The 18449-nt window shown below is 34.6% G+C and overlaps 5 protein-coding genes across 5 annotated transcripts; all 5 read left to right on the forward strand.

Moving 5' to 3' along the window:
• The first annotated feature begins 690 nt into the window (after positions 1–690).
• LOC140040754 (histone H2A-like) lies at positions 691–1093 on the forward strand. Its single transcript, XM_072086917.1, has one exon. It carries the CDS (start codon positions 691–693, stop codon positions 1066–1068), a length of 378 nt encoding a protein of 125 aa, XP_071943018.1. The 3' UTR covers positions 1069–1093.
• A 9063-nt stretch (positions 1094–10156) lies between these two features.
• Positions 10157–10534, forward strand: LOC140039792 (histone H2A-like). The gene has a single exon (XM_072085390.1). The coding sequence runs from the start codon at positions 10157–10159 to the stop codon at positions 10532–10534; it is 378 nt and encodes a 125-aa protein (XP_071941491.1).
• Positions 10535–12404: 1870 nt separating this feature from the next.
• On the forward strand, positions 12405–12716 carry LOC140039794 (histone H4 type VIII). The gene has a single exon (XM_072085391.1). It carries the CDS (start codon positions 12405–12407, stop codon positions 12714–12716), a length of 312 nt encoding a protein of 103 aa, XP_071941492.1.
• A 1660-nt stretch (positions 12717–14376) lies between these two features.
• LOC140040759 (histone H2B, gonadal-like) lies at positions 14377–14745 on the forward strand. The gene has a single exon (XM_072086923.1). The coding sequence runs from the start codon at positions 14377–14379 to the stop codon at positions 14743–14745; it is 369 nt and encodes a 122-aa protein (XP_071943024.1).
• Positions 14746–15892: 1147 nt separating this feature from the next.
• Positions 15893–16270, forward strand: LOC140040758 (histone H2A-like). Its single transcript, XM_072086922.1, has one exon. The coding sequence runs from the start codon at positions 15893–15895 to the stop codon at positions 16268–16270; it is 378 nt and encodes a 125-aa protein (XP_071943023.1).
• Positions 16271–18449: the final 2179 nt, after the last annotated feature.

The raw sequence follows: 18449 nt of genomic DNA on the forward strand, positions 1-18449 counted from the left end.
ATGATTTATGCCCTGAAATTTATGAGTACCAAATTTTATTTAATTGTGATTCATGGTTGTGAAGATATGATTACAAACGTGATTTCGTTAAATCGTGCGTAGACCGCGTAATTTTTTATTGCGCACCGTGAAAACATAACCACATTGATTCCTGGCCATAAGGAATATACTGTGAAAAATTGACCTAGCTAGATTAAACTGATATCAAGATAAGGTCAGAAAGCGATAAAACGCATAGTGATACCGGACCGACAGACAGACAGACCGACAGACAGACCGACCGACCGACATAGTGAACTATAGAGTCGCTTCCACGCGACTAAAAAAAGTGCCGTGCCAATAAATTATTATTATTAATTATATCGATGCACTTTACAAACTTATATAAAGTCTAAACTAAAAACACCTTCGTAGAGCTACTGTCACTACCTAAAACTTGAATTCCCGAATTATATATATATAATCAAAATAAAGAAAAAGAGTAACACACTAATCATTTTTATCTAGTCACGCCCTCCCTATGAATAAAGCGTTAACAATTATCGTTGGCGCCAAAGCCTGTGATTGGCCAATTCAATTATAGGTTTCTGAGAGGGTGTATTGAATAGACTATTTAAATCGTGGTAAATGTTAATTTGGTATCATTTTCGATATAGTATTCCGAAATAGTGTACAAGCTATAACAAAAAAATGTCTGGACGTGGTAAAGGAGGCAAAGCTAAAGGAAAGGCCAAGAGCCGATCAAGCCGTGCTGGACTTCAATTCCCAGTCGGTCGTGTTCACCGATTTTTACGAAAGGGCAACTATGCATCCCGGGTCGGTGCTGGTGCTCCAGTATACATGGCTGCTGTACTTGAGTATTTGACTGCTGAAATCTTAGAATTGGCCGGTAACGCTGCACGTGATAACAAGAAAAGCAGAATTATCCCTCGTCATCTGCAACTTGCCATTCGGAATGACGAAGAATTAAACCGTCTTCTCGGAAGTGTAACCATTGCACAGGGAGGTGTATTGCCAAACATCCAGGCTGTACTTCTACCAAAGAAGACTCAAACCAAAGCCAAGTAAATCATCAAAGCAACCATATTTTATTTCAAACCAAACGGCTCTTTTCAGAGCCACCAAAATACAAAAAGAGACTTGATTTGTGATCTTTTCTTTATAAATGTTTATAATTGTATAATGTAAAATACCTGGCCTAAGTTAATAATATTATACAAACATTTCGAAAATCGGTCGTAGGTTTTGATTCTACAAATTAATATTTTGCCATTAGGTATCACATATTCAGTATGCGTTTACGACAACTTTATTCAATTCATTTAACTATTAATTAATACTGCCTTTAAAAATAAAGGTCAGATACATATCCATCTATACGTTTTAATATTAGAATTGTTCAATATGGAATAAATGCTCTAATCAAAAACATAATTAGCCATTATAAATATTTTTTTTTTAAATCAAGAATTGAAAATTGTCAGTGCTTATCTTATGTTCAATGAAACAGAATCATCTGAATTAGAACTCACATAATATAGAAAACGAATGTTTTATAAAATGATTCAAAATAATGCTTTAAATGTGTATTTAAAGACAACAAAGAACGCACTTTTATGAAACTAAAAAAGGCGACGAGATGTTTCGTCCATACACGTCCGCGATTGAGTAGATAAAAATGGGGTTCGTCGCTGCGTTGTATCACTCATCAACCAACTCAACTATTTGGAAAAGTTAAAAGCTAAGTTATGGCTGACCAAACTAAAACTAAGAATCTTGTTGTAGCCAAGAAGCCTGTTACTCACCCAACGTACATCGACATGGTAACGGCAGCAATTGGTACTTTGAAGGATAAAAACGGCTCATCTGGTCAGGCTATTGCCAAGTACATCCTAGCCAATTACAAAGTTGAACCCACTAAAATGAAAACTCATCTTCGTTTGGCTTTGAAACGTGGTGTCGAAAGTAACAAACTTGTTCAAGCAAAAGGTACAGGAGCCAGCGGTTCATTTAAACTGAACCAGGCTACAGCCAATGCAGCTGCCAAGGCAAAAATGGAAAGATCAGAGAAGAAAGCAGATGCAGAGAAGGAAAAGAGTGTATAGTAGAGCAGTTAATGACATGAGCTGTGCATTTTATTACCAAAGCATGAAACTTGGCACAAAGTTTCTATAATGTATATAGATTCAAAATATCGGGGGGTGCCAAGTGTCCAACGTCCGGTATGGCGGCCATCTTGATTTCAAAATGGCCACCATAAAAACAAAAAATGTTCATATCTTGGCAACTACACACATTAGAGACTTAATTCTGGTCTCAAATTATTCACAAACTATATATTTCTATTTGCTCTAATGAAAATTTTCGTCCAAAAATGACCGGAAATGACGTTTCTTTCAGTTTGACCTTTGACCTCGTATTTGTATATCTTTGTAACTACTGGTCATTTTCAATCGATTTTGGTGTCATTTTGTTCAGAATAAATACATTTATATTTGTAGTAAGGAAACATTTTTACATAAAATGACCGGAAATACAATTTATGACCTTTGACATTTAATTATTGATTTTTAATTATGTGAATTATACTGTATGTGGTTTTTGGTGGTCTTAAATGCACCTAATTTTGAACTTTGACCTGATAAGCGTAATTATATTAAGATTAATGGACTTAAATTGTATATAGTACATAAAATTGGTAAACATTGTGCTTGGTGGTACCATTAGTTCAATGATGTTGGCACCTTCTGATTCGCTAAAAGTTTTAATAGTTTGACAGAGGAAATAACATACATGTTATGGAATACCGTAAAACCTCGAAAAGGTGATAGTATGAGCTTCTTTTCGAGATAGACTGTATTTGAATGTCAAATGAATAGTATGATGATCGTGTTTATATCAATATATTATTAATGACCTTACAAAGAACCCTTTATATTTCAACAATCAAGCCTCAGTTATTCTACAATTTATTGTTTTCCAAGTGGCTGGTAGGCCTATTTTGATTGCATCTTCTTTTTGTAGGCCTATGCTTCCTCGGTAATATGGTCCTACCCCTCCTTCTTTGTCTGTAGATGGTCTTATACCCCATTCTTTGTCTGTGGATGGTCTTATACCTCTCTTCCTTGTCTGTGGATAGTCTTATACCCGCTTCTTTGTCTGTGGATGGTCTTATACCCGCTTCTTTGTCTGTGGATGGTCTTATACCCTCCTTCTTTGTCTGTGGATGGTCTTATACCCGCTTCTTTGTCTGTGGATGGTCTTACACCCCTTTCTTTGTATGTAGATGGTCTTACACCCCTTTCTTTGTATGTAGATGGTCTTACACCCCTTCTTTGTCTGTGGATGGTCCTACACCCCCTTCTTTGTCTGTGGATAGTCCTACACCCCCTTCTTTGTCTGTGGATGGTCTTATACCCCCTTCTTTGTCTGTGGATGGTCTTATACCCCTTTCTTTGTCTGTGGACGGTCTTATACCCCCTTTTTTGTCTGTTGATGGTATTAAACCCCTTTCTTTGTCTGTTGATGGTATTACACCTCTTTCTATGTGTGTGGATGGTTTTACACCCCTTCTTTGTCTGTGGATGGTCTTACACCTCCTTCTCTCTCTGTGGATGGTCTTATACCCCCTTCTTTGTCTGTGGATGGTCTTATACCCCCTTCTTTGTCTGTAGATGGTCTTATAATCCCTTCTTTGTGTGTGGATGGTCTTACACGCCCTTCTTTGTCTGTGGGTGGTCTTACATCCCCTTCTTTGTCTGTGGATTGTCCGACACCCCCTTCTTTGTCTGTAGATGGTCCTACATCACCTTCTTTGTCTGAGGATGGTCTTATACCCCCTTCTTTGTCTGTAAGTGGTCCTATACCCTTTCTTTGTCAGTGGGTGGTCTTACACCCCCTTCTTTGTCTGTGGACGGTCCTAAACCCCTTCTTTGTCTGTGGACGGTCTTACACCCCTTTCTTTGTCTGTGGACGGTCTTACACCCCTTCTGTGCCTGTGGACGGTCTTATATCCCCTTCCTTGTCTGTTGATGGTATTACACCCCTTTCTTTGTCTGTGGATGGTCTTATACCCGCTTCTTTGTCTGTTGATGGTATTACACCCCTTTCTTTGTCTGTTGATGGTATTACACCTCTTTTTTTGTGTGTGGATGGTCTTACACCCCTTTCTTTGTGTGTGGATGGTCTTACACCCCTTTCTTTGTCTGTGGACGGTCCTACACCCCTTTTTTCTTTGTCTGTGGATGGTCTTACACCCCCTTCTTTGTCTGTGGATGGTCCTACACCCCCTTCTTTGTCTGTAGATGGCCTTACACCCCTTTCTTTGTGTGTGGATGGTCTTATACCCCCTTCTTTGTCTGTGGATGGTCTTACACCCCCTTCTTTGTCTGTGGATGGTCTTACACCCCTTCTTTGTCTGTGGATAGTCTTATACCCCCTTCTTTGTCTGTGGATGGTCTTATACCCCCTTCTTTGTCTGTGATGGTCTTATACCCCCTTCTTTGTCTGTGGATGGTCTTACATCCCCTTCTTTGTCTGGACCCACTACTTTGATTGATTAAATCAGACATTGTTTCTTGTATGATTAGGAGACCAAGACCTTGAAAGTGAAAGTCCACAAGTGGATGCCTAAAAAGGTCTTGTACAGAACAGTATATTGTAGGTCCATGTCACTAATTTGAGAATTACTTGAATAATTATATTGAGATGTCTTTTACGAATTGATTTGGTTCGGATTTTGCTAAAAAATCAATGAGTAGAGAAAATCGAGGAAAAGGATTCAGATGGTTTACAGCAAAGGCCCATTACCATAAAAATGGAGTACATTTTTTTAGATGCAACGAAAATGAACAAGAATTATCTGAGTTTCTGACTAATGAAAGTAGGTCTACTGCACAAATGCAGGATAAGTTTGTAGTAAGTACTTTGAAAGACGGTATTCTCTTCTTAACTCATGAAAATGAAAACTTTCCGAACTTGTCTCATATGCAACATCAAAGAGGCCAACGAAAGAATGCTACTTTACATCAAAAATATTTCCAAATGGCATCTAACAATTCAATTCAACTTTTATTTCAGACAATTGTCCATATGGTATAATACAGTGCAAAAAAAAAAGATGATGGAGAGAGGACCAAAACTTTTATCTAACGATTGACACATCACAGTTTAGCAAACAAGTCGGCATAGATGAGCTCAGTGATTGCTGTTTCTCAGTGATCTGTGTCATACTTTACGCCTATCCTATCACATCAAAAGTCAAAAATTCAGAATAATAATTCCTGGTCATTTTTGCAGTGTCATTTATTTCGTTAAAAAAAATTAGGTGCATTTATACCAATGTAAACCACATACAGTATGTTCACATATTATATATGTCAAAGGTTATAAATTGTATTTCCAGTCATTTTATGTGAAAATGTTTCATTACTACAAATATAAATGTCTCTATTCTGAACAAAATGACACCAAAATCGATTGAAAATGATCAGTAGTTACTGAGATATACAGATAAGAGGTCAAAGGTCAAACTGGGAGAAACGTCATTTCCGGTCATTTTTTGACGAAACTTTTCATTAGAGCAAATAGAAATATGTGGTTTGTGAACAATTTAACACCAGAATCAAGTCTCTACTGTTTATAGTTGCCAAGATATTAACACTTTTTGTTTTTATGGTGGCCATTTTGAAATCAAGATGGCCGCCATACCAGACGTTGGACACTTGGCACCCCCCGATATTTTTATTCTATATACATCAAAGAAACTTTGTGGAAAGTTTCATGCTTTGGTAATAAAGTGCACAACTTGGCTATTTTTATGGCACTAACTGCTCTACTAGTAGCAAAGAAGGCAAAACAATTAGCAGCGAAGAAGGCAAAGAAACCAGTTGTAAAGAAGGCTACCAAATTCAAGTCACCCACGAAGTCTGAGAAAAATGAATCTAGGCCGAAAATGTCTATCAAGTCTCCTAAGAAGTCAAAGACAAATAAGCCTAAAAAGCCGAAAGTTAAAAAGGCATCAAAGAAGGTCGCCAAGAAGTGAATTACTGATAATTTCAAACCAAACGGCTCTTTTCAGAGCCACCATGTGTATAAAAGGGATTTATTTGCATTTTATTTCTTTAGTTTCCAAATCTTGTTTTTCACTTTGAATATTATATATTATCTCTATTATATTAACAATTACGTTTATAGAAAACTTTGTACAGATAGTTGTATTACCTTTTGATACTTATTTTACCGGTAGTACTGAAATTAAAGCGTCGTGTTTCTTTGTCGTGAACGAAACATCACTATTATATCAAAATAATAACTAATAATTAAATTGAAATAATGACTCATAACATATTCTTCTTTTTTCCATAATTAACTGTGCTGTTGATTGAATATTTATACATATAAAAGAGTAGTCCTTTTATTTTGCAACAGATAAACAACGATGATTTTATTGACCCTTGCACTTACATTCCTTTTTGTTCAGTTTTATTCTTTACGATCATTGTATATATAATTTCGATGGTGGACGACTGACCCAATTTTTCTAGAGACATTTATGTTACTGACGAAATGCCAATTGACATAATTACAGTTGAGCAACGTCCGCACAAAGCGTATAAATACTTCGGCATTTCGACACATTTCGAATAATTCTGAATATCGATTAAACATGTCTGGAAGAGGTAAAGGTGGAAAGGGACTTGGAAAAGGAGGCGCAAAACGTCATCGTAAGGTTTTGCGTGATAACATCCAAGGCATCACAAAACCAGCTATCCGTCGTCTTGCACGTCGTGGTGGTGTCAAGCGTATTTCTGGTCTTGTCTACGAAGAAACCCGTGGTGTATTAAAAGTATTCCTCGAGAATGTCATCCGAGATGCTGTAACATACACTGAGCACGCCAAGAGAAAGACGTCACCGCCATGGATGTCGTCTACGCCCTAAAGAGATAAGACCGAACTCTATACGGATTCGGTGGATAAACTCGATGCTTTTGCAAAACAAAAGGCTCTTTTCAGAGCCACCAGTTGAACCAAAAAGAGATTTATTTGCTTTTCTTTAATTTTTTAATATGATTCAATAATTTCAAATAATCCATTGATTTTTCAGAAATGTATTTATTATTAAACCTATATAGGCCTATGTAAAATAAAAGTAGTAACGCGGTAATAATTGATTTAGCACGAATTTGGACAATTCCTCCCGCTTCTAAAAGTTACGTAATAAGTAACATTTTCTTTATTTAAACAAATACATACGAAATAGCCGCGCCACATATGCCTTTGTTAACATAAAGAGTCACACGTCGTATAAAGAAAACACGCCTCATATATAAATGTTTTGTTTTTTAGAAGTTCTATTAGAATAATACCTGAAGCGTACCTGGTCGGTCTTTTCGAAGACACGAACTTGTGTGCCATTCACGCTAAACGTGTAACCATTATGCCCAAAGACATCCAATTAGCCCGTCGTCGAGAGCGTGCCTAACACCGCTTCGTATCTTCATTTTCAAACCAAAAGGCTCTTTTCAGAGCCATTACTTGAACAAAATAGAAATAATATAGCAACATGTCTTTTTTTTATAACTATATATCATTCAATTGCTGCTATTATATATTTAAAGATGTATTTTTCCCCCAAAACATGAAAAATTAATTAAATCAGACTTTTAATATGTTATTTTGTAGTTTTAGTAAAAGTTAATCACTTTCGTAGAAAAAAATTTAAACAAAATAATGTTTCACTTATAAAATAACAAAATAAATGGTTAAATTCAATCTCCAAAACCTATTGGCTGGCAGCCAATTTGACCATTTTTTGCTTTAAATTACATTTTTTACAGGTAAATACATTTTGTTTTCGATTCAATTTTTGGTCAAAGTGGATAACTATTATGTTACATTAACATGACATATTCAACAATAAATTTGTTAAGAATTATTTTTTCAGGGGGACAATACATCTTTAATAAATATAAACATAGAAGGAGCTTTCTCCATGTCATAAAGCTAAAAACAAGATATGAATTAGGCATGTTTTTGTATTATACCATACACTAAGATATACAAACAGTATTAAGTAATACTATTCCGACTTTAAAACTAAAATCTGTGTGTTAGATTTTGCTGATTATTTTTAGATTTCGTCATTCACTAAGTAGTTGGGTGGTATATGATTCATTTTCCATATCTAGTCTTTGTTACACAGTGCACATGGGTCGTTATGTGCAATGTTTTTATTATTTTTACAACGTACTACTAGACCTAAAAAATAAAATGAATATCATTTTCCACAGAGTACTATTTACACGACTGCGTGCTTCAACAAATATAAAAATACGCATGTTATTTGTTTTGTGAGAGAACATTTATTAAGTAGAATCGTACGGTTGGTTTTGCAATCGATAATATACATCAAATTCATTCATTCATTTTAAAGTTTTTGTAATCTTACATTGTTAACTTGCACAGTTTTTCATGCTAGGCGTGGCCGAAACAAGTTAAATCCATGCGCATGGTCAACAGCCAATTGGACTACAATTGTACCCTCAGGAAGCCCTCATTTGCATATCTCCGTGTATAAGAAATAAGCTTGTTTAACAACCAGTCACTTCAATTTTCTCATCGTGCATTAAAATTGTGAAGCATGCCACCAAAAACCTCAGGAAAAGCTGTTAAAAAAGCCGGTAAAGCTAAAGCCGTAAGAACAGACAAGAAAAGAAAACGTAAGCGAAAAAAAAGCTACAGTTTTTACATCTACAAGGTATTGAAGCAAGTTCACCCGCCCGGACACTGGTATCTCAATTAGAGCCATGGGAATCATGAACAGTTTCGCGAACGATATCTTCGAACGCATTGCTGGAGAAGCATCTCGTCTTGCTCACTACAACAAGAAATCTACCATCACCAGCAGGGAAGTCCAGACCGCTGTCCGCCTTTTGCTTCCCGGTGAATTGGCAAAACATGCCGTTTCTGAAGGTACCAAGGCAGTCACTAAATACACCAGCTCCAAGTAGTCTCCATTTTGCTACTTCTCAAACCGAACGGTTCTCTTCAGAGCCACCACTTGTCTAAAAAGAGATTTATTTGCAATTCGTTTGTGTATTTGTCTTTTCTATTGCACTTGAATATAATAATTACTCATACTCCAAGGCTGTTAATAGCTTTTCTATGAAAGGTTTAATTTCCGTATAATCTTGAATTCGTTACTTGGTGCCTTCATTAATTGGAAATTGATGGATATCTTACTGCAATTTGTGTATGAGCAGTCAATTCTGTCATTTTCTTCTTCAGATAGAATATTCTAAATAATGCTACATTCTTCCAGTATAATCTTTAATACACATCTGTATTTTCTGATATAGACAACAATTTCACAAGTCCATCAGCAAAATTGTATTCTATACATCTCCATACAACCATTATGATTAAACACATGATGAGTTTGCCGGGCATCATTAACATGGAATTTTGACAATTATTCATAAAACAATATTACAAATAAAACAATTAGACATTTCTTTAAGGTCTTTTAAGCTTTAATTTTCTATTATATTTGTGCAATTCGCTATATGAATGTTTGTCTTAACCCGGACCTTCTGTTTAGATATATATTTTTTATCTGTACTATATAGTCTGTTAATTTTTAACAAGTTGTAACTTGGTGTGATGTTGGTTATAGTCTTTTGTTTTTTAGTAGGAATGTACATTCCCATTTTTGTATTTCTCTTTTTTGTTGTTATATTTTGTTTCTTTGGACGCACCTTAACAAGTTGAAGTGTGCCACTAATAAAAAAAAAGTGCCGTGCCAATAAATTGTTATTATTAATTATATCGATGTACTTTACAAAGTTATATAAAGTCTAAACTAAAAACACCTTCGTAGAGCTACTGTCACTACCAAAAACTTTAATTCCCGAATTATATATATATAATCAAAATAAAGAAAAAGAGTAACACACTAATCATTTTTATCTAGTCACGCCCTCCCTATGAATAAAGCGTTAACAATTATCGTTGGCGCCAAAGCCTGTGATTGGCCAATTCAATTATAGGTTTCTGAGAGGGTGTATTGAATAGACTATTCAAATCGTGGTAAATGTTAATTTGGTATCATTTTCGATATAGTATTCCGAAATAGTGTACAAGCTATAACAAAAAAATGTCTGGACGTGGTAAAGGAGGCAAAGCTAAAGGAAAGGCCAAGAGCCGATCAAGCCGTGCTGGACTTCAATTCCCAGTCGGTCGTGTTCACCGATTTTTACGAAAGGACAACTATGCATCCCGGGTCGGTGCTGGTGCTCCAGTCTACATGGCTGCTGTACTTGAGTATTTGACTGCTGAAATCTTAGAATTGGCCGGTAACGCTGCACGTGATAACAAGAAAAGCAGAATTATCCCTCGTCATCTGCAACTTGCCATTCGGAATGACGAAGAATTAAACCGTCTTCTCGGAAGTGTAACCATTGCACAGGGAGGTGTATTGCCAAACATCCAGGCTGTACTTCTACCAAAGAAGACTCAAACCAAAGCCAAGTAAATCATCAAAGCAACCATAATTTATTTCAAACCAAACGGCTCTTTTCAGAGCCACCAAAATACAAAAAGAGACTTGATTTGTGATCTTTTCTTTATAAATGTTTATAATTGTATAATTTAGAATACCTGGCCTAAGTTAATAATATTATACAATACAAACATTTCGAAAATCGGTCTTAGGTTTTGATTCTACAAATTAATATTTTGCCATTAGGTATCACATATTCAGTATGTGTTTACGACAACTTTATTCAATTCATTTAACTATTAATTAATACTGCCTTTAAAACTAAAGGTTAGATACATATCCATCTATACGTTTTAATATTGGAATTGTTCAATATGGAATAAATGCTGTAATCAAAAACATAATTAGCCATTATAAATATTTTTTTTTAAATCAAGAATTGAAAATTGTCAGTGCTTATTATATGTTCAATGAAACAGAATCATCTGAATTAGAACTCACATAATATAGAAAACGAATGTTTTATAAAATGATTCAAAATAATGCTTTAAATGTGTATTTAAAGACAATAAAGAACACACTTTTATGAAACTAAAAAAGGCGACGAGATGTTTCGTCCATACACGTCCGCGATTGAGTAGATAAAAATGGGGTTCGTCGCTGCGTTGTATCACTCATCAACCAACTCAACTATTTGGAAAAGTTAAAAGCTAAGTTATGGCTGACCAAACTAAAACTAAGAAGCTTGTTGTAGCCAAGAAGCCTGTTACTCACCCAACGTACATCGACATGGTAACGGCAGCAATTGGTACTTTAAAGGACAAAAACGGCTCATCTCGTCAGGCTATTGCCAAGTACATCCTAGCCAATTACAAAGTTAAACCCACTAAAATGAAAACTCATCTTCGTTTGGCTTTGAAACGTGGTGTCGAAAGTAACAAACTTGTTCAAGCAAAAGGTACAGGAGCCAGCGGTTCATTTAAACTGAACCAGGCTACAGCCAATGCAGCTGCCAAGGCAAAAATGGAAAGATCAGAGAAGAAAGCAGCTGCAGAGAAGGAAAAGAGTGTAGCAAAGAAGGCAAAACAATTAGCAGCGAAGAAGGCAAAGAAACCAGTTGTAAAGAAGGCTACCAAATTCAAGTCACCCAAGAAGTCTGAGAAAAATGAATCTAGGCCGAAAATGTCTATCAAGTCTCTTAGAAGCCAAAGACAAATAAGCCTAAAAAGCCGAAAGTTAAAAAGGCATCAAAGAAGGTCGCCAAGAAGTGAATTACTGCTAATTTCAAACCAAACGGCTCTTTTCAGAGCCACCATGTGTATAAAAGGGATTTATTTGCATTTTATTTCTTTAGTTTCCAAATCTTGTTTTTCACTTTGAATATTATATATTATCTCTATTATATTAACAATTACGTTTATAGAAAACTTTGTACAGATAGTTGTATTACCTTTTAATACTTATTTTACCGGTAGTGCTGAAATTAAAGCGTCGTGTTTCTTTGTCGTGAACGAAACATCACTATTATATCAAAATAATAATTAAATTGAAATAATGACTCATAACATATTCTTCTTTTTTCCATAATTAACTGTGCTGTTGATTGAATATTTATACATATAAAAGAATAGTCCTTTTATTTAATATTATTTTATTTTGCAACAGATAAACAACGATGATTTTATTGACCCTTGCACTTACATTCCTTTTTGTTCAGTTTTATTCTTTACGATCATTGTATATATAATTTCGATGGTGGACGACTGACCCAATTTTTCTAGAGACATTTATGTTACTGACGAAATGCCAATTGACATAATTACAGTTGAGCAACGTCCGCACAAAGCGTATAAATACTTCGGCATTTCGACACATTTCGAATAATTCTGAATATCGATTAAACATGTCTGGAAGAGGTAAAGGTGGAAAGGGACTTGGAAAAGGAGGCGCAAAACGTCATCGTAAGGTTTTGCGTGATAACATCCAAGGCATCACAAAACCAGCTATCCGTCGTCTTGCACGTCGTGGTGGTGTCAAGCGTATTTCTGGTCTTATCTACGAAGAAACCCGTGGTGTATTAAAAGTATTCCTCGAGAATGTCATCCGAGATGCTGTAACATACACTGAGCACGCCAAGAGAAAGACCGTCACCGCCATGGATGTCGTCTACGCCCTAAAGAGACAAAGCCGAACTCTATACGGATTCGGTGGATAAACTCGATGCTTTTGAAAAACAAAAGGCTCTTTTCAGAGCCACCAGTTGAACCAAAAAGAGATGTATTTGCTTTTCTTTAATTTTTTAATATGATTCAATAATTTCAAATAATCCATTGATTTTTCAGAAATGTATTTATTATTAAACCTATATAGGCCTATGTAAAATAAAAGTAGTAACGCGGTAATAATTGATTTAGCACGAATTCGGACGATTCCTCCCGCTTCTAAAAGTTACGTAATAAGTAACATTTTCTATATTTAAACAAATACATACGAAATAGCGCCACATATGCCTTTGTTAACATAGAGAGTCACACGTCGTATAAAGAAAACACGCCTCATATATAAATGTTTTGTTTTTTAGAAGTTCTATTAGAATAATACCTGAAGCGTACCTGGTCGGTCTTTTCGAAGACACGAACTTGTGTGCCATTCACGCTAAACGTGTAACCATTATGCCCAAAGACATCCAATTAGCCCGCCGTCGAGAGCGTGCCTAACACCGCTTCGTATCTTCATTTTCAAACCAAAAGGCTCTTTTCAGAGCCACTACTTGAACAAAATAGAAATAATATAGCAAAATGTCTTTTTTTTTATAACTATATATCATTCAATTGCTGCTATTATATATTTAAAGATGTATTTTTTCCCCAAAACATGAAAAAATAATTAAATCAGACTTTTAATATGTTATTTTGTAGTTTTAGTAAAGTTAATCACTTTCGTAGAAAAAATTGAAACAAAATAATGTTTCGCTTATAAAATAACAAAATAAGTGGTTAAATTCAATCTCCAAAACCTATTGGCTGGCAGCCAATTTGACCATTTTCTGCTTTAAATTACATTTTTTTCAGGTAAATACATTTTGTTTTCGATTCAATTTTTGGTCAAAGTGGATAACTATTATGTTACATTAACATGACATATTCAACAATAAATTTGTTAAGAATTAGTTTTTTCAGGGAGACAATACATCTTTAATAAATATAAACATAGAAGGAGCTTTCTCCATGTCATAAAGCTAAAAACAAGATATGAATTAGGCATGTTTTTGTATTATACCATATACTAAGATATACAAACAGTATTAAGTAATACTATTCCGACTTTAAAACTAAAATCTGTGTGTTAGATTTTGCTGATTATTTTTAGATTTCGTCATTCACTAAGTAGTTGGGTGGTATATGATTAATTTTCCATATTTAGTCTTTGTTACACAGTGCACATGGGTCGTTATGTGCAATGTTTTTATTATTTTTACAACGTACTACTAGACCTAAAAAATAAAATGAATATCATTTTCCACAGAGTACTATTTACACGACTGCGTGCTTCAACAAATATAAAAATACGCATGTTATTTGTTTTGTGGGAGAACATTTATTAAGTAGAATCGTACGGTTGGTTTTGCAATCGATAATATACATCAAATTCATTTATTCATTTTAAAGTTTTTGTAATCTTACATTGTTAACTTTCACAATTTTTCATGCTAGGCGTGGCCGAAACAAGTTAAATCCATGCGCATGGTCAACAGCCAATTGGACTACAATTGTACCCTCAGGAAGCCCTCATTTGCATATCTCCGTGTATAAGAAATAAGCTTGTTTAACAACCAGTCACTTCAATTTTCTCATCGTGCATTAAAATTGTGAAGCATGCCACCAAAAACCTCAGGAAAAGCTGTTAAAAAAGCCGGTAAAGCTAAAGCCGTAAGAGCAACAGACAAGAAAAGAAAACGTAAGCGAAAAGAAAGCTACAGTATTTACATCTACAAGGTATTGAAGCAAGTTCACCCGGACACTGGTATCTCAAGTAGAGCCATGGGAATCATGAACAGTTTCGTGAACGATATCTTCGGACGCATTGCTGGAGAAGCATCTCGTCTTGCTCACTACAACAAGAAATCTACCATCACCAGCAGGGAAGTCCAGACCGCTGTCCGACTTTTGCTTCCCGGTGAATTGGCAAAACATGCCGTTTCTGAAGGTACCAAGGCAGTCACTAAATACACCAGCTCCAAGTAGTCTCCATTTTGCTACTTCTCAAACCGAACGGTTCTTTTCAGAGCCCCCACTTGTCTAAAAAGAGATTTATTTGCATTTCGTTTGTGTATTTGTCTTTTCTATTGCACTTGAATATAATAATTACTCATACTCCAAGGCTGTTAATAGCTTTTCTATGAAAGGTTTAATTTCCGTATAATCTTGAATTCGTTACTTGGTGCCTTCATTAATTGGAAATTGATGGATATCTTACTGCAATTTGTGTATGAGCAGTCAATTCTGTCATTTTCTTCTTCAGATAGAATATTCTAAATAATGCTACATTCTTCCAGTATAATCTTTAATACACATCTGTATTTTCTGATATAGACAACAATTTCACAAGTCCATCAGCAAAATTGTATTCTATACATCTCCATACAACCATTATGATTAAACACATGATGAGTTTGCCGGGCATCATTAACATGGAATTTTGACAATTATTCATAAACAATATTACAAATAAAACAATTAGACATTTCTTTAAGGTCTTTTAAGCTTTAATTTTCTATTATATTTGTGCAATTCGCTATATGAATGTTTGTCTTAACCCGGACCTTCTGTTTAGATATATATTTTTTGTCTGTACTATATAGTCTGTTAATTTTTAACAAGTTGTAACTTGGTGTGATGTTGGTTATAGTCTTTTGTTTTTTAGTAGGAATGTACATTCCCATTTTTGTATTTCTCTTTTTTATTGTTATATTTTGTTTCTTTGGACGCACCTTAACAAGTTGAAGTGTGCCACTAATAAAAAAAAAAAGTGCCGTGCCAATAAATTATTATTATTAATTATATCGATGCACTTTACAAACTTATATAAAGTCTAAACTAAAAACACCTTCGTAGAGCTACTGTCACTACCTAAAACTTTAATTCCCCGAATTATATATATATAATCAAAATAAAGAAAAAGAGTAACACACTAATCATTTTTATCTAGTCACGCCCTCCCTATGAATAAAGCGTTAACAATTATCGTTGGCGCCAAAGCCTGTGATTGGCCAATTCAATTATAGGTTTCTGAGAGGGTGTATTGAATAGACTATTTAAATCGTGGTAAATGTTAATTTGGTATAATTTTCGATATAGTATTCCGAAATAGTGTACAAGCTATAACAAAAAAATGTCTGGACGTGGTAAAGGAGGCAAAGCTATAGGAAAGGCCAAGAGCCGATCAAGCCGTGCTGGACTTCAATTCCCAGTCGGTCGTGTTCACCGATTTTTACGAAAGGGCAACTATGCATCCCGGGTCGGTGCTGGTGCTCCAGTCTACATGGCTGCTGTACTTGAGTATTTGACTGCTGAAATCTTAGAATTGGCCGGTAACGCTGCACGTGATAACAAGAAAAGCAGAATTATCCCTCGTCATCTGCAACTTGCCATTCGGAATGACGAAGAATTAAACCGTCTTCTCGGAAGTGTAACCATTGCACAGGGAGGTGTATTGCCAAACATCCAGGCTGTACTTCTACCAAAGAAGACTCAAACCAAAGCCAAGTAAATCATCAAAGCAACCATATTTTATTTCAAACCAAACGGCTTTTTTCAGAGCCACCAAAATACAAAAAGAGACTTGATTTGTGATCTTTTCTTTATAAATGTTTATAATTGTATAATGTAAAATACCTGGCCTAAGTTAATAATATTATACAAACATTTCGAAAATCGGTCGTAGGTTTTGATTCTACAAATTAATATTTTGCCATTAGGTATCACATATTCAGTATGCGTTTACGACAACTTTATTCAATTCATTTAACTATTAATTAATACTGCCTTCAAATCTAAAGGTCAGATACATATCCATCTATACCTTTTAATATTAGAATTGTTCAATATGAAATAAATGCTGTAATCAAAAACATAATTAGCCATTACAAAATTTTTTTTTAAATCAAGAATTGAAAATTGTCAGTGCTTATTATATGTTCAATGAAACAGAATCATCTGAATTAAAACTCACATAATATAGAAAACGAGTGTTTTATAAAATGATTCAAAATAATGCTTTAAATGTGTATTTAAAGACAATAAAAAACACACTTTTATGAAACTAAAAAAGGCGACGAGATGTTTCTTCCATACACGTCCGCGATTGAGTAGATAAAAATGGGGTTAGTCGCTTCGTTGTATCACTCATCAACCAACTCAACTATTTGGAAAAGTTAAAAGCTCTTTTCAGAGCCACCAGTTGAACCAAAGAGATTTATGGGCTTTTCTTTAATATAATTCAATAATTTCAAATGATCCATTGATTTTTCAGAAATGTATTATATTGATTATTAAAATGTATAATAATGGAAAACCCTTTTAAAGATAAATAGTTACAAATAACAAACGTATTGTGGTAGCATTTACATTTTATGGTATTTTACTCTATATAGGCCTATGTAAAATAAAAGTATAGTAACGCGGTAATAATTGATTTAGCACGAATTCAGACGATTCCCCCCGCTTCTAAAAGTTACGAAATGAGTGAAATTTTCTATACATACGAAATTACGCCACCTATGCCTTGCTGAACATAAAGCGTCACACATATAAGAAAATACGCCTCATATATAAATGTTTTTGTTTTTACAGTATAGAAACACAATAATTCTAATTACTCTTTGGTAGGTAGATAAACTTTCATATGCACTTTGAGGTCCAGAGAATTTGACTTCAGAAATTGGTTTAGGATGGTCAAACAATCATTTTTGGCTTGGTTACACATTTTGAAAATTATAACCTTTCATCCTGACCTTTCGCCACATATTTAAAATGTGTAAGCAAGCCAAAAATAATTTTTTTAATACCCTAAACAAATTTCTAAAGTCAGATTCTCTGGACCTCAAAGTGCAAAGGAAAGTTGATCTAGCTACTAGAGTAATTAGAATAACTTTCTTTTCTTGTTTACGAGAGTTTAGAAAGCTGACGTGTAAGGTACACGTAATCAACCTTTTATTAAAACTCTCCCTCGGCAAAGCTGTAGGTTTAGACGGTCTTACTGCTGAGCATTTAAAACATGCTTCAGTTCAGTTATTTTAAGTATATGTTATAATGCTTCACCACGGTTTTGTACCTGATAAGCTGACCAATTTTGTACTTGTTCCCATTGTTAAAAAGACATTTAAAGCTGGTGACGTAACCGAAAATGTCTTGTTTACGAGAGTTTAGAATGCTGACGTGTAAGGTACACGTAATCAACCTTTTATTAAAACTCTCCCTCGGCAAAGCTGTAGGTTTAGACGGTCTTACTGCTGAGCATTTAAAACATGCTTCAGTTCAGTTATTTTAAGTATATATTATAATGCTTCACCACGGTTTTGTACCTGATAAGCTGACCAATTTTGTACTTGTTCCCATTGTTAAAAAGACATGTAAAGCTGGTGGCGTAACCGAAAATTAAACCTTAGATCCAATGGTAGAAATCTGGAAGTGCCTAAATGCAAAACAGTACCTTATATTGTTTATCTGCTTAACTCTCAATATTTTTTTTTTCTTTTTATATAGGATGTTTATAAGTAAATAAATAAATGCATTTAAATTAATACTATTGTATATATTGCTTAAAATAAATTAAAACCTTGATAAATATATTTAAAATAACCTAAATTATACTTTGTACTGATAAAATGAATGAAAAATGATCTATTTTTTTTTATGACATTGCAATATTGTTGATAAATATATTTAAA

This window comes from Antedon mediterranea, chromosome 2, assembly GCF_964355755.1.
Source record: "Antedon mediterranea chromosome 2, ecAntMedi1.1, whole genome shotgun sequence".
Lineage (NCBI taxonomy): Eukaryota > Metazoa > Echinodermata > Crinoidea > Comatulida > Antedonidae > Antedon > Antedon mediterranea.

Coding starts and splice junctions, on each gene's coding strand:
- LOC140039794 (XM_072085391.1), top strand. CDS start 12,405: ATGTCTGGAAGAGGTAAAGGTGGAAAGGGACTTGGAAAAGGAGGCGCA.
- LOC140039792 (XM_072085390.1), top strand. CDS start 10,157: ATGTCTGGACGTGGTAAAGGAGGCAAAGCTAAAGGAAAGGCCAAGAGC.
- LOC140040759 (XM_072086923.1), top strand. CDS start 14,377: ATGCCACCAAAAACCTCAGGAAAAGCTGTTAAAAAAGCCGGTAAAGCT.
- LOC140040758 (XM_072086922.1), top strand. CDS start 15,893: ATGTCTGGACGTGGTAAAGGAGGCAAAGCTATAGGAAAGGCCAAGAGC.
- LOC140040754 (XM_072086917.1), top strand. CDS start 691: ATGTCTGGACGTGGTAAAGGAGGCAAAGCTAAAGGAAAGGCCAAGAGC.